Source organism: Zalophus californianus, chromosome 13 (assembly GCF_009762305.2).
Source record: "Zalophus californianus isolate mZalCal1 chromosome 13, mZalCal1.pri.v2, whole genome shotgun sequence".
Classification (NCBI taxonomy): Eukaryota; Metazoa; Chordata; class Mammalia; order Carnivora; family Otariidae; genus Zalophus; species Zalophus californianus.
Window position 1 is genome coordinate 35,627,366 of NC_045607.1, and position 14,650 is coordinate 35,642,015.

General features: G+C 40.7%; 1 protein-coding gene across 13 annotated transcripts in view; it reads left to right on the forward strand.

The window, feature by feature from the left end:
• Window positions 1-14,650, forward strand: part of RNF38 (ring finger protein 38) — a 129,771-nt gene that overhangs the window by 72,966 nt on the left and 42,155 nt on the right. For 2 of the 13 annotated variants that reach the window (XM_027615048.2, XM_027615051.2), the window contains exon 1: window positions 10,016-10,452. The exons of 7 other annotated variants lie outside the window; for them this stretch is intronic. Coding sequence is in view for 2 of the 6 variants with exons in the window: in XM_027615046.2 (XP_027470847.1) it covers window positions 10,843-10,851 (9 nt within the window). In the remaining 4 variants the exon portion in view is untranslated. Of the gene's footprint in view, window positions 1-9,939; window positions 9,963-10,015; window positions 10,453-10,494; window positions 10,852-14,650 lie in introns of those variants that run through there. 4 more of the 13 variants (XM_027615052.2, XM_027615050.2, XM_027615046.2 and 1 more) reach the window with 4 other exon arrangements.

Genomic DNA, 14,650 nt, shown 5'->3' on the forward strand with positions numbered 1-14,650 from the left:
ACACATTTTGTCTATTCTGCATGGATGGACATTTGGGTTGCTTCCACATTTTGACTCTTGTGAATAATGCTGCTAGGAACATAGGTGTATAGATATCTTTTAGAAATTCTGCTTTCACTTCTTTTGGGTATATACCCAGAAGTGGAATTGCTGGATCATTTATATTTTTAGAGTTTTGAAGAACTGCTATACTGTTTTCCAAAGTGGCTACACCATTTTACATTTCACATCCTTTCCAACACATTTTATTTTCTCTTGTTACTGTTAATACTAGCCATCCTATTGGGTGTGAGGCCGTATCTCATTGTGGTTTTGATTTGCATTGCCCTACTGATTAGTGATATTGGGCATCTTTTCATGTGCTTATTGGTCATTTATCTTCTTTGGAGAAATGTCTATTTAAGACCCCCCCCCCCTTTAGAGAAGGAGCACATGAGCAAGTTGGGGGGACAGAGGGAGAGAAAAATCTTAAGCAGCCTTCATGCCCAGTGTGGAGCCTGACGCCTGGCTCAATCCCATGACCCCAAGATCATGACCTGAGCCAAAAGCCACCCAGGCGCCCCAACCTTTGCCCATTTTTAAATCAGGTTTGGTTTTTGTTTGATTATAGTTCTTTATGAATTCTGGGTATAACCCCTTATCAGACAGATGATTTGCAAATACTTTCTCCCATTCTGGAGGTTGCTTTTTTACTCTGTTGGCTGTGTCCTTTGCACAGAAGTTCTTATTTTGGGGGCACCTGGGTGGCTCAGTCGGTTTAGCATCCGACTATTGGTTTCGGCTCAGGTAATGATCTCATGGGTCATGCGATTGAGCCCTACTTCAGGCTCTGTGCTCAGCAGGGAGTTGACTTGGGGATTCTCTCCATCTACTTTTCCCCCTCCTCATGTGCTTACCCCCACTCTTTCTCTGAAATAAATCTTTTTTTTTTAAAGTTCTTATTTTGAGGAAATTCGAATTAATGTTTTTCTCTTGTTGTCTGCGCTTTGGTGTCATATCCAAGAAATTATTGCCAAACCCAATCTCATGAAGGTTTTCCCCTATGTTTTTACCCTAAAAGTTCTATAGTTTTAGTTCTTTTTTTTTTTCTTTTAAAGATTTTATTTATTTATTTGAGAGAGAGCACAAGCAGGGGGAGTGGGACAGGGAGAAGGAGCCTGATGCAGGGCTCAATCCCAGGACGCTGGGATCATGACCTGAGCTGAAGGCAGTCGCTTAACCAACTGAGCCACCCAGGCTCCCCTAGTTTTAGTTCTTAAGTTCAGATCTTTCACTCATTTGAGTTAATTTTTGTATAATAGGGTAAAGTAAGGGTCTGTCTTCATTGTTTTGTGTATGGATGTCTAGTGTTCCCAACACCATTGCTGAAAAGAGTGTTCTTTTCCCATTGAATTATCTTGGGACCCTTTGGGGGTCATTTGACCATATATGCAAGGGTTTATTTCTGGGCTCTCTATTCTGTTCACTTGATCTATGTATCTATCCTTATGCTGGTACCACGGTGTTTTGATTATTGTAGCTATGTGATAAGTTTTGAATGATGTATTTCTTGAGCCTGGATTACTAGAGTAGAATTGAATCAAAGGATATGAACATTTTTTTCAGCCTTTGTCTTTTTTTGTATATTTTTTCACACATATGCATCAGTTTATGCTTCCATATGAGAATGCTTGTCTAGCTTTCTTTTCACATTGAATAGGGTCCATAATGTCAAGTTACTTTGTGAATGATGAAAAATGGTTTCTAATTGTTCTAATGAGTATTTCTGTGATTACTACTGAGGTTGTATAACTCTTTATACGTTCATTTGTTCCTTAGTCACTTACTGCTTTTTAAAAGTTTGTCCTTTGCATAATTTTCTCTTCTTTTGGGATATTCCTATTTTCCTATCACTTTGTATAGGGACATTAATCATTTGTCATATTTGCAAAAAATTTCCCAGCTTTTAATTTTTAATGAAGTTTTGTTTCTCATTCAGAAATTTAAAATTATTTTGGGACCAAGTCTATTGGTATAGTCCTTTGAAATGTATTTTATTGTTTTACTTCTAGGAAATCTGTCTCCAGAATATCTTCGGATGTATCCCTACATTTTCTTAAAGTTTTTAAATTTTATATTGTGCTTTCTGAGCTGTATGGTATTATGTGATGCAGGGTGTTTTTTAAATAGATTCTCTCTTTGCCTTACTGTGGACTATCTGAGGTGATTAGAAATACATTGTAATGATAGGTATTTTGAGATTATTGTTCTGTGGCATTCTTGTTTTGGCTTTTGAAATGTCATTGCCTACTAAATTTAATTTGTTTTTATTTATAAAACACTCTCATAACAGGAGCAAGTAAACAGAGGAGAGATAAACTTCTGTGGGAGCTTAAATTTTTATCTGCTCTATAAAGAGTTGTCCTGCTTTAAGGGTTTTTATTTAAGGTGATCATTTCTGTTTTTTGTGAATCTGCTCAGGTAACACACTTTCTTCTTAAAGTTTGGAAACGGCCTCTTGAGTGTGGCTTGGGCCAGAGGGTACAGGGTCTGTAGAGATGTGCCATGTATCACACTGTCTCTGCAAAACCACCCTTGTGAGTCAGTGTCTTCAATGTATGTCATCAGTGGAAGCTACCAGGAGGACACTGGCATATTCAGTGAGCTGGCCACACCTCATGAATGCAGGGTATAGAATTCAGTAGCCAGGGGCATCATCCAGAGCAAGATAGTTGATAAACTATGAAGTCACATGAGCTCCACCAGCATTCCCTACAGGAAATTCCGTTTTCCATTAAACATGGTGAAAGTTACAAGATATTCCTGTGTTCTGATTTGCTTAGAGAACATTCTCATGTTCCTTTCATCTTGACCATTTAAGTCCCTCTCTCATTCCCATGTCCCTTTTTAGCAACTGCTTTTTCATGATCTTCTCCAAAGTGAAGGTGCTAGTTGTCTGTGTATGCTTTTCTGTTTCTTAACCAGTGCTTATACTATGACTTATTTATTCTCTTGAAGCACTTACAATAAGTATAGTCCATGTTTACTGGCTTTTGGGGTCATATTTTACTTTAGTGTCTAATTCTTAATGATTTGAGTCCTTGTTCCTTGTAGCTGCAGTTGACAATTTTAGCGGGCCTTCCTTTCCAGGTGTTTCTGCGATGCCATAGGTATCTTTTCTGGAGGCTGCTTGCCCTCCTAGCTAGCCCTTTGACTCAGGACCTGTTACCAGCTTTTCTAAGTGCTGCTTCTTTCACTAGTGTCACTCTGGCTCCTGTTTGGGCTCACTTCCTAGGCTATTGCATTTAGTAAGACCATAGTAAAGGGTCAGGGATTTAACAGGGCATTAAGGAGAATTTAAAGCTGGGTATGAAATATGACCGTTCTCAGTATCCTGGCCCAAGTTTTGTTTTCAGGGCTTCTCTCCCTAGTCCTTGGCCTACTGCAATGATAGTTAACCAACCTATCTTTCCTCAGGGGATGCCTTTAAACACTGCTGTTTCCTCTTCAGAGTTGACTCCGAACTACTTTTATTTACTGTTGGATGGAGTAAAGATTGGTGCAACTTTTTAGCAGGCAATTTAGCAGTATTTCTCAAATTTAAAAAACAAAGGCCCTTTGAAACAGCAATTGCACTGTTAGAAATTTACCTTTATGGATATATATTCTTTTTTTAAAGATTTATTTATTTATTTGAGAGGGAGAGAGAGTACAGAGGGATAGAGAGAGGGAGAAGCAGACTCCCCACTGAGCAGGGAGCCTGATGGTAGGACTTGATCCCAGGACCCTGGGATCATGACCTGAGCCGAAGGCAGATGCTTAACCAACTGAGCCACCCAGGGGTCCCCATGGATATTTTTTCAAATGCAGGTCAAACTGTATGTCTGTATGAGAGTATTCATTGGATTTTTATAATATCAAAACACTGCAGAAAAAAATTATAATACTTCATGTAAAAAAATAATTGTTCATCCCTAACAATGAAATAACAGGCTTTTGTTAGATCTGTATGTGGTTAACTCTTTTTGTTGCCTGGGGCTGTCCAGTGGATTTTTTTTTTTTTTTAAACTATAGTATTAGCATATGATTTGCCTTGAGATTGAGCTGCGGGATCAATTTAGAATGAGAATCATGGCAATTAGAATTGTTCCCAAGATGCGCCCTATTTGCTAGAATGGAATGAGCAAGGTGCCACTAAGATCTCTGCTTCAAAGGGTATGCATTAAGGCAGGTCATGCCTCAGAGTCTGCTCTTTCTCATTTATCCTGCTCCAGAGATTGAATATGCCATGATGTGCAGTGCATGCTTTATTTGCACCCTTGCCTCTCCATTTCTGGCTTGATGTCTCGGTCACTATTTTTCCTATTTCTGACTCAGCTTATCTTAGGTACACAGGTTTATTTACTCCTCTGTCTTGAACTCTTTCTTGGCTGATGGCCTTTCACCTGGTTCTGCTTTTTAGCCCCTTCTCACCTTCACTGCCCTAAGAACTGTCACGGTTCAGTGTCCGGCATCTCTCACCTATACTGTGGGAACAGCAGTCTGCCCACTCCTCCATCCCAAAGCTGGCTATATTGGGGGAGGCTTTCAGGGGACTTGGGTTTGGGTGCGCCTTTGCTGCTCCTTTCTGGTCTTTGGCAACTGTAGCTGGCAGCTGCTGATAATTAACCTTTCTAGTCTGACAGGTGGTAACACTTATGAGTGAAAAGTGCTTATGCTGATCTTTTGGATTAGATCAGGTCTTAATGGTTATAGATAATGTGTAGACTGAATAGTGCTAGGCCGATACACCTTTCCACTATGTAGCTTCATCTTATTAGATCCTTTTAGCTGGTTTTAGTGGAAGGAGGGAAACTTTGAGGCTATAGGCTTTCTTGTTCCTTTACACACTTCTATCACAATTCCTTACAGTATTTATTTAATGTCTGTTTCCCCCATTAAACAGTAAGCCCCTCAAGAGCAGGTCCCATCTCTCTTTTGTTTGTTATCAGTGATGTCCATATTGAATGAATGTTGGCTGGTAGAGAATACACAAAAAAGGAAGGAGGGGCATCTCTTATTTTAAAATGCTGAAACACATGATTGAAGAGCTGCAGATTAAGAATCACTTGTCCAGATGCTGAAGAACCACACACAGAGGAAAAATATCAAAGGAAAAAAAAATGCTATACACTTTTGGGACCTGCCAAAAAAAGGTGTTGGGTAGAGAATGACCTTCCTTTTGGGAGGAGGTGACCTTTATAATGAAGAAGCAGTTTCCCACTATTAACACTGTCAGGAATAGGGTTGTGCTGTCATCATATCCATTGCCAAGTCTCCTGACTGTAATGTCAACTCCAACCCCAACCACTACTGCTGAGGTAGTGGCCTCTGTTTTGTGTTCTAACATAGCATTAATCATTCTCCCATGTAAATATGTATTTACTTAAGTGTGTAAAGGAATAAGAAAGCCTATAGCCTCAGAGTCACCTCTCTTGTATAAAGATCCTTCAGATAATCATTATGTTTAGATAGTCTGTGATGTCTTAGAAATGCAAAATTGAGCACCAAACCAAATTTTATATTTACTATTTGGCAGAGTATTTAACTATCACTTATGTAAAATTTATTTGTGCTTATTGTTTATGCAGTATGCTCAAAAATGTATTGCCAGCAGAACTCTTCAAATTCACAGAACTGGAAGTTAGTTTTCTAGAAACAGATTTTGAGTTCAGTATGAGATCTTTCTTAAGTCTATCCTAACATTATAGTTGTTTTTCCTTTGTTAAAAATAAGGAAGAGACAGGGGCACCTGGCTGGCTCAGTCGTGGAGCATGAGACTCTTAATCTCAGGGTTGTGAATTTGAGCCCCACATTGGGTACAGAGAATTCTTAAAAATAAAATCTTTAAAAAATATAATTCTAAGTTCAGTTGGCTAACCAGCAAATTCTTTTTTTTATTATGTTATGTTAATCACCATACATTACATCATTAGTTTTTGATGTAGTGTTCCATGATTCATTGTTTGCATATAACACCCAGTGCTCCATGCAGTACATGCCCTCTTTAATACCCATCACCAGGCTAACCCATCCCACCACCCCCCTCCCATCTATAACCCTCAGTTTGTTTCTTAGAGTCCATAGTCTCTCATGGTTTGTCTCCCCCTCCGATTCCCTCCCTTCATTTTTCCCTTCCTGCTGTACCTCTGAAACAAATAATACACTATATGTTAAAAAAAAAGAAGATAACCAGCAAATTCTACCAAATATTTAAAGAAGGCATAACACCATTCTTACAGAAACTATTCTAGAGAGTAGAAAAAGAGAGAACACTCCCTGATTCATTTCTAAGGCTAGCATAATCTTTGTAACAAAACTTGACAAAGACATTACAAAAATGGAAAATAACAGCTATTGTCATTCAAGAACACAGATGTAAAAATCCTTTTTTATTTTTTAATTATTTTTTTAAAAAAAGATTTTGTTTGAGAGAGAGAGAGTACATGAGTGGGGGAAGGTCAGAGGGAGAAGCAGACTCCCCGCTGAGCAGGGAGTACGATGCGGGACTTGATCCTGGGACTCCAGGATCATGACCTAAACCGAAGGCAGTCGCGTAACCAACTGAGCCACCCAGGTGCCCCACAGATGTAAAAATCCTAACCAATGTGTTAGCAAACCAAATCCAACATATATAATAAGGGTAATAAAATAAGATAGGATTTTATTAGGAATGCAAAATTGGTTTAACATCCAAAACCAGTCAATGTAATTCACATATTAACAGAAAAATTATATGATTATCTCATAGATGCAGGAAAATTTGATAAAATTAAACATTCCTTTATGATAAACTTTTAATTAGAAATAAAAGAGAACTCTCTTAATTGCTAAAGGGATATGCAAAAAGCCTATCGCAAACATACTTAATGGTGAAATGTTGGAAGTTTTCCAGTTTGGGAATAAGACAGAAGTGCATGTTCTCTTTGTTTCTCTTTAGCATTGTGCTAGAAGTCCTAGCCAATGCAGTAAGACAAGACAAAGAAAAGGAAAAATGTGTTGGAAAGAAAGAAATTGAATGATCATTATTTTCTGCCAATGGGATTATATGTACAGAAAATTCAAAAAGATTAAGATACACTATTAGAATTATGTGTAATTAAATTATAGCTATATAATTATATAATATACATGTATATAACTATAGGTATTTTTAGAATTAGTAATTATATATAAAACCTGGAATAAACCAAAGAACAGAAATATGTAAGACTTGTATCGAAAATGTAAAGCAATATTGAAAAGAAGTTGGTGACTCAGGTAAATAGAAGGATGCATCTTGCTCATAGATTGAAGATAAGTTTTGTAAAGATTCGTCTCTAGATCCAGCCCAGCCCAGTCAAAACCTCAGCTGTTATTCCCATGTATTAGAATGGTAGGTCGCCACAGTAAATAATCCCAATGACCAGACATATTTGAAGGAATTTTAATATTTTCCTATTTGGTAAGCAGTGATTGGTATATTTTTATTTTAGAAGTGAGGGGACTTAAATTACTTGGGTACCTCAGGAAGAACTTTTTAGTAGCATTCAGTTTTTACTTCTGTTGTGAAAAATGATTTTAAAGAGCAGTCTTGGAGTCAGAAGTCTCAAAAAGCTCTTGCTACAATCAGTTACTTTGCCTGCAAGTTTTGTGCTGTCCCTAACCATATGTGGCTATTTAAATTGATCCTAGTAAATTCACTGGATGCCCTAGCCTCACCTCAGTTTGAGTGCTCAGTAGCCACATGTGGCCTCCTTTTGGATGGTGCAGATATTGACCATTTCTAGCACAGAAAGTTTTACTGGACACCACTCCAACAAGGCTTTGCACCTTTTTGAACAGACACCAAATAAAATTTTAGGTGGACTGGGGTTGAGCAACTGTTCTAATTTACCACCTGCCACATTGGGTGGTCAGAAGTGGCTCAGCTTAAAGCCTATTTCACTGATTGGGTGTTTATTAGCAAGATACTAGATTTTCTGGTGAAGAAAATCAATTAGAGAAGAAATTGCAGTACAAATTTCAAACTATCCAACCTTGAGTTGTGGGATTATTGTTTACATCTAAGCAGACTTCTTGGGTTAAGCCCTAAGAGCCCAGGTAGCCAAGATCTTAATCATTTGAGAAGTTTTCTCATGGAGTTTGCCTCACAAAGAATTGGCTGAGGCCCAAGGGGATTCACATTAAGCTTAAGGAGTGGAAACCCTGAAGGACTGTAATAGATTTTTGCTGCTGAGATTCAGCACTTGAATCTGGCTCTTTTGATTAGAGAGCTCTCAAATGGTAATTTTTTCCTTCCCTTTCCCAACTTTTTTCTTCCTTTCCTCCTCTCATCACATAGCTAATATCCAAGTATACAAGAAAAGTGGTTTCAGAGTGGTCTGGATTATGTAAGGAAGCTTGTGCAGCTGAGGTTCTGCTGGAAGCTAGGTGAATCTACAGCAGTAGATGGGGAATTATGAGGGACTCAAGTTAGAAACCGATTGCATTGGATGCATCTAAAAGTGTGGTGTAATCATCCACAAACTGGCTGCTTTGGAAGACAGTGTTTTGGGAGGAGGAGTCAGCTAGATAAAAGGACTACATAATTGGGGGTGTGGGGCTGGGGGGAGGGGATGTATTTATTGGGGCCTGTTATATCATTCTAGTTTCTCTTTGTCTAGGAATTGTAAAAGCTTGTGATTTATTGCTGGAACTTTGATTCAGAGTTGCTAAGCACCTGCTTTTGTGTTTCAGGCTGTAGGTTTGGACCTTGGGGTTCCAGAGCCAAAACAGAGAGCCAGTGCTCCATCTGATACGGGAGACAAATGTTCACAAATAATTACCATATAGTGTTATTCATACGTATTCAAAAGATCCTTGAACATCAGTTTAGTCTGATTCCTTAATTTTCTACTACAGGCAGCTGAGGCCCGCCCAGAGCAGGAAGGAGCCTGGTTTAAGTAATGCCAGAACTAGAACCTGGATTTTTTGTTTTTTAAGATTTTATTTATTTATTTGACAGAGAGAGACACAGCGAGAGAGAGGGAACACAAGCAGGGGGAGTGGGAGAGGGAGAAGCAGGCTTCCCGCGGAGCAGGGAGCCCTATGTGGGGCTCGATCCCAGGCCGCTGGGATCATGACCCGAGTCGAAGGCAGACGCTTAACGACTGAGCTACCGAGGCGCCCCTAGAACCTGGATTTTTTAAATGATTGGACTGCCCTAAAATATGATCACCATCTTGATGGCATCAACCATTTTCCTATCTGCATAAAGCCCACTTCTTGCATAATGCCCCCTTGATGGCCCACTTTTCCTCAGATACCACTTAACTGTCTTTTCCTTGCATTTATTATGCTTTTATGGTATATCTATCTTCCCTTTTAGATCGCAAATGTGATCAGGACAGGCAGCATGCCGGCTGCGTTCTTTGTACCCATCTCATTTCCCATCCTTAGCATGGTCTGAATAACTGTCAGGTTTAATAATCCTTAAGAGTTGGACGCGTTGGGTTCCAACCTGTTTTGTTTCTTTGTGAGACACCTTCGACTAATCACCTCCTTCTACATCAATAAAAATTCCACTTCTGGGTCCACCTGAATACATATTATATTGTGAATTGAGTGAGGTTACTGTTTGATTGCCGAGTTTTGGAGGAGGGAGGCACGGCCCAGAAGGCATACTTTAGGGAGAGATGTGTACGAACTGGGAGACACTGCCGGCCCCAGGGTCCCGTTCAGTAGCTGGTAGCCTTGCTGTGCGCCCGGGTTGAGAGGCGGGCGAGGGCGGGGCTGCGCAAGGGCGCTGTGAGAAGGGCTCTGTTGCCGGAACTAGTCCTAATCGCGCGCCCGGACGCGCGCAGCGCCGCCCCTCCCCTTCCCCCTCCCCCGCGGGGTGGAAACAAAGGGGGCTCGGCGCGCGGAGCCGAGCCTAGGGGGAAAGGGGCGGAGCGTGTGGTGGTCTCGCGCTTTGTGCTCGCTAGGTTTGTTCCTGTTGGGGGACGAGGTGGGGAGGCGGGCGGCGACCTCGAACCGAGAAGTGGGAGTGCCGCGTGCTCGCGCATCTTGCGGCCTGGCGGCGAGGGGCGTCGCCTGCGCGCGCAGCGGAGGATAGTGCGCCGGCGCGGCACGCCGTGTTCGCGAGCAGCGAGGCGGGGTGCGGTGGGGCGGGACGGTGCCGCGGCCCCGGCAGTTAGGGCCCGGGGGCGGAGAGGATGGAGCCCCCGAGGCGTTAGCCGACTCTGTCAGCTCTGAGCGTGCAGCTGTTTCCTGGCGCGGCCCGTGTGATGGTGCCGGGAGGAAGGAAGCGCCGAGACAGCGCCTCGGTCGGAGCCCGGGTTCCGGGGGTGAGGAGGCCCGGGGACGGCGGAGCTGGCGAGCTGGCCGCTGGCTGGGCGAGCGGTCACAATAGGAGGCGGCGGCCTAGCAAGGAGCCGCGGGAGCAGCCCCGCAGGGCGGAGCCTCCCCTCGCAGGTACTGGCCGCGGCCGTTGGTTCCCGCGTGAGGGCGGGACGGTCTGAGCCGCAGGCCGTTGGGAGCCTGCGGGGCCGCTCCCGGCAATCAGGAGGAGGTGTGGTTGCCCGGTGCTTTGGCGGGGCGCGGCCCGGCTGCCCGGCGCTCTTTGTTCCCGTGGCGGCGGCGTGGAGGTGTGGGTGCAGCCAGCGGGAGCGCCGACCCGCCGCCGCCTGGCAGATGGCCTCTCGCGCGCGCTCCCTCCCGTTTTGCCGAGGCGCAGGTGAAATGATGTCACCCAGGAGAACGCGGAACCGGTTCCGAAGGGTCCTTTCGCGTCCTTCTGCTCTGCGGGTTTCTGGGCAGCCTGCGTTTTGTTCTCAGGGCATGGAAGTTCTTCAGGGCTGAAGAATGAGAGAGGTTGGTTTTGAACCGGGAATTTTTCAAATTATTGAGAACTAAAGAAAATAAAGTTTTTGTTTCCGTGTGTAGGACCTGTAAGAGACACAGTTTTTTCTTTGTGCTACAAAAGTTGGGTATGCTAATTTTTCCACCATAAATAGAAATGCATACTTAACATATGTCATTGCTGGCATCATGTGAATTGCCTTCTCTTACGTGGCGCACTTCACTTTGAAGTTTTAAGTGTATGCAACTCATACCCAAGCGGTTTGTTACTTTAGAATTGCGAACCTTTTGGGATCCTGTTTGGCCTTGATTATAGGTGCTGTTGTTAATACATTTACTTAAGTTCCTTTCAATAGCAAGCAGCCCAGGCAACTAGGCTCAAGTTAAAAATCCATTCGCAGTTTTTGTGAAATCAAAACTTAACAAAAATCTAAGGACAGTTGGGATCAAAGTAAAATTTTTCCTGTCTTCAGAGAACATACTGGAAAGGAAGAGATAGGACTTCCATAGAAGTAACAATACAAGACCAAATATAGTTGTTGGATCAGTTGCAGTGAAGTTGGGACATACTTGGAATCAAAAGATGAAATTACGAACTGGATTTTTAAATGAGAATTGTATGTCTTCACATACTCCTTTCTCCAGTTCTTTCTAACTTGTAAACTTATTGGAGTAATGTTTCTTTTTGAAAACATATTAAACCTTAAATCTATTCATTACAGGAGTTTAATTTTAAGTTGATTAATATAATTTTCTGTGAGACTTATCTCTGAGAGATTTGCTAGACTTTAAAGGCTATAGTTAAATGAATTTTACCACAAACTGGCCATGTGGGCCATAGGGCCTCATCTGCAAAATATGAAAGTTGGATGTAAATGATGTCTGTGGTCCCTCCACCTCTGATATCTTCTCTGATTCTGGAAGGTAGTTGTTTCTGTACTTGTGGTGGTTTATGTACCCATCCTGTTTTTATAGCTGAACTAAGTTTGCAAGTATTAATATGAGTAAATGTTGACAACCTGATTTTTGAGGGAGGGTAGACATAGGATGGCATAGTTAGACATAACTGAATCTGTTAGCATCATGATGTGGAGTGTAGATCTCTTGTCTCTCTTCCAACAGCGTTGGATGAACCTTTTAGTTACATTGCCAGACTCTTTATTTGTGCTCACTTTTACTTTTTTTCAAGGTTGTGGGTGGGAAGTATGGATGAGAAATCCTTGAATAAAAATCTCAAATGATCTGTATGGAAAGATCTTTGTCTTCTAGTCTGTTCCATCTATTTCTCTCTCTGCTGCCCGTTTTGTTTAGGCCACTGTCATTTTGTAATTCACTTTGCTGGTTTTTGTTTAGTGTCTGGGTCTACTTACTAGTTTTTTGTTGTTGTTTGGTTATTTTCTTATTAACCATATATATCAGGCATGTGTTTTCAGTTTTCTGCTTTGGTTAACTCAGCTTGTTTTATTTTTCTCTGGAGAGTATACAGATTGGAAACACATTTGAATATAGTTTTGGTCTAGTTCATTCATTCAGCAAATGTTAAATTCTTGAAGTGACTGCCTTTGTGGAGGAGATGAAGCAAATGCTTTAATTCTGTGTAGTAAATTATCAAGTGAGAAATTTGAGCAAATAGAAGAAGAGGGTTTATTTACACAGTCTCAGTTTTTCCACAACTCTTGTATCTTTTCATGTACCTTTCTTAAGGACTTGAGTACCTTACCTTTTCCTCCTTTATGTTAGAGGGCCCTATTCCTCGTTTAGTTCTTGTGGAATTGCCCCTCATCAGACAGTCTCTTTGAGGGCAAGAATAATTTTTTCCCCCAGGTATTCATAGCATCTAGCATATAGTAGACATACAATAAATATTTGAATTATGAATTTAATAATAGTAAAGAGTCTAGTCACACTTTATGTTTTCAGATGTATATTTATATAAATTTTTCATACTGGTTTGGACTGGTCATGGTCTAGATACTTTCCAAATCTGTGTAATTCTTAAGAGAGAAATCTTGAAGAGATACTTTAGAGCATTGTGCTAAGAGATTACCAGCATAAATAAAATTATTTTAGATGTACTTCTTTGCTGGGAGAATAATCTTTGTGCCGGCAAATCTGGATGTGGAAGGGAAAGAAAAAAACTTAAAATTTTTTTTGTAACTTATTTTTCTAACCCTTACGTCCACCTTTTCAGTAGATGTTACGGTTAGAGACCTCCTTATTGCATGTACATCCCCCTCCCCGCCGATTAATTTATGGGACTGTGGGGTTAGGGAAAGGATGGTGGAGCCTTTCAGCTATTCTCACCAAACCTTGTTGTGTTGTGCTTCCAGAAAGACATGAACCCAGTTTGTTGTTTGCCTTAACTCAAGAATGGAAGTAATAGTTTGTTTTAGAAAATGATTGCCCCAGTGCTGAACAGCAGTGATCTCCCTCAGTAGGTAGTACCAGTTCTTGAATGGGTTAAGGCTGCATGGTAGTCCACCAAGTATGTTACCATTATTTTACTTAGCAAATGTTTATTTGTTAAACTTTTAGGTTACTTCTAGTTCCTTTTTAAATTGTTGCTATTACTGTACTGTGATGAACATACTTGTGCATGTGGCTTTTCCCTTATTTTGGGGTATTCCCATATTGGAGTATAACCTGAGAATTTATCAGATGAAAGATTACTGATTCAGACTGTTCAAATAGTTAATAAAATCTACTTGATTACTTTCCAGGAGATTAACATTTGCCATCATGGAAGCAGTGAGAATATGTGGATTTTTAGATAATTTGGATTTGACCTTTTCGTTTTTTAGGTACCCAGACTTGCACCTAGAGGAAGACTTGGAGGAGTCAACACTAAGCATCTGACTCTTCATCTTTTATTTTGGTTTGGTTTGGTTTTTTTCCCCCTCTTCTAATAGGCTGTGATTTGAGTGCTTTTGACCAGTTGCTTTGCTGCTAGTAACAATGAACTCCCCCCCCCCCCCCCCCCCCCCCACTGGAGAGTAATGTGGTTGTTTTGGGGAAGACTATTTGGCCTTATAGCAATTTATTTTGAAGAAAGTAGATTATTTTAATGCTGGCCTAGAGGTCATGTACCTGCGTATCTTCTGCCTCACCTGTATGAGAAAAATGTAAATGAACGAAGAAGGAAGCTGCTGTCAGAAGTGATTTTGGAGGAAGCAAGTTCTGGGACAATGTCTGGACTCTAAGTCTATGTTATTTTTAGCACCATGACTGATAATAATTAGACTCTTCAAGACAGGTTAAATTGTTGGTTGTATTATAGTTTACCACACGGCGAAAGGCCACATTAAACAAAAGATGGCCTAAAATAGTACCATATTGGTGCTTAAAATGTTAAACTTTTCTGTAACTTTAGTCTTGTGAAACAGGTGCTTTTCTCAGTTATGTTGGGCGAATTAGTCATATAGTTATATGTAAATAAACATTAAAAATGAGAAGTGTGGGGAGTTGCAAATTAATCAGGTCTCAGGGATGTTTTCTTGGCAGGACTTTTTAAACATAGGTTGCATCCTGAGTGAAGACTGAAGTTACTGTATCTTTGTAATGTTCAACAGTTGCCAGGTTAGAGAATAATACAATTGTATCAGTTTCCAGTATGGTATACTTTAAGTAATTTTAAATGAGGAAGATTGAGGGAAGTAATGGAAAGTTATGTCAGAAATAATTTACAAGGAAATATTTTTTGAATACTTAAAATAGACTTAGTGGAATAGTTTTTTATAATCCAATTAGATTACAAAAAATGTTACTTTTTTGGGTAAGTTTTATTTATTTAAGTAATCTCTACACCCAACAT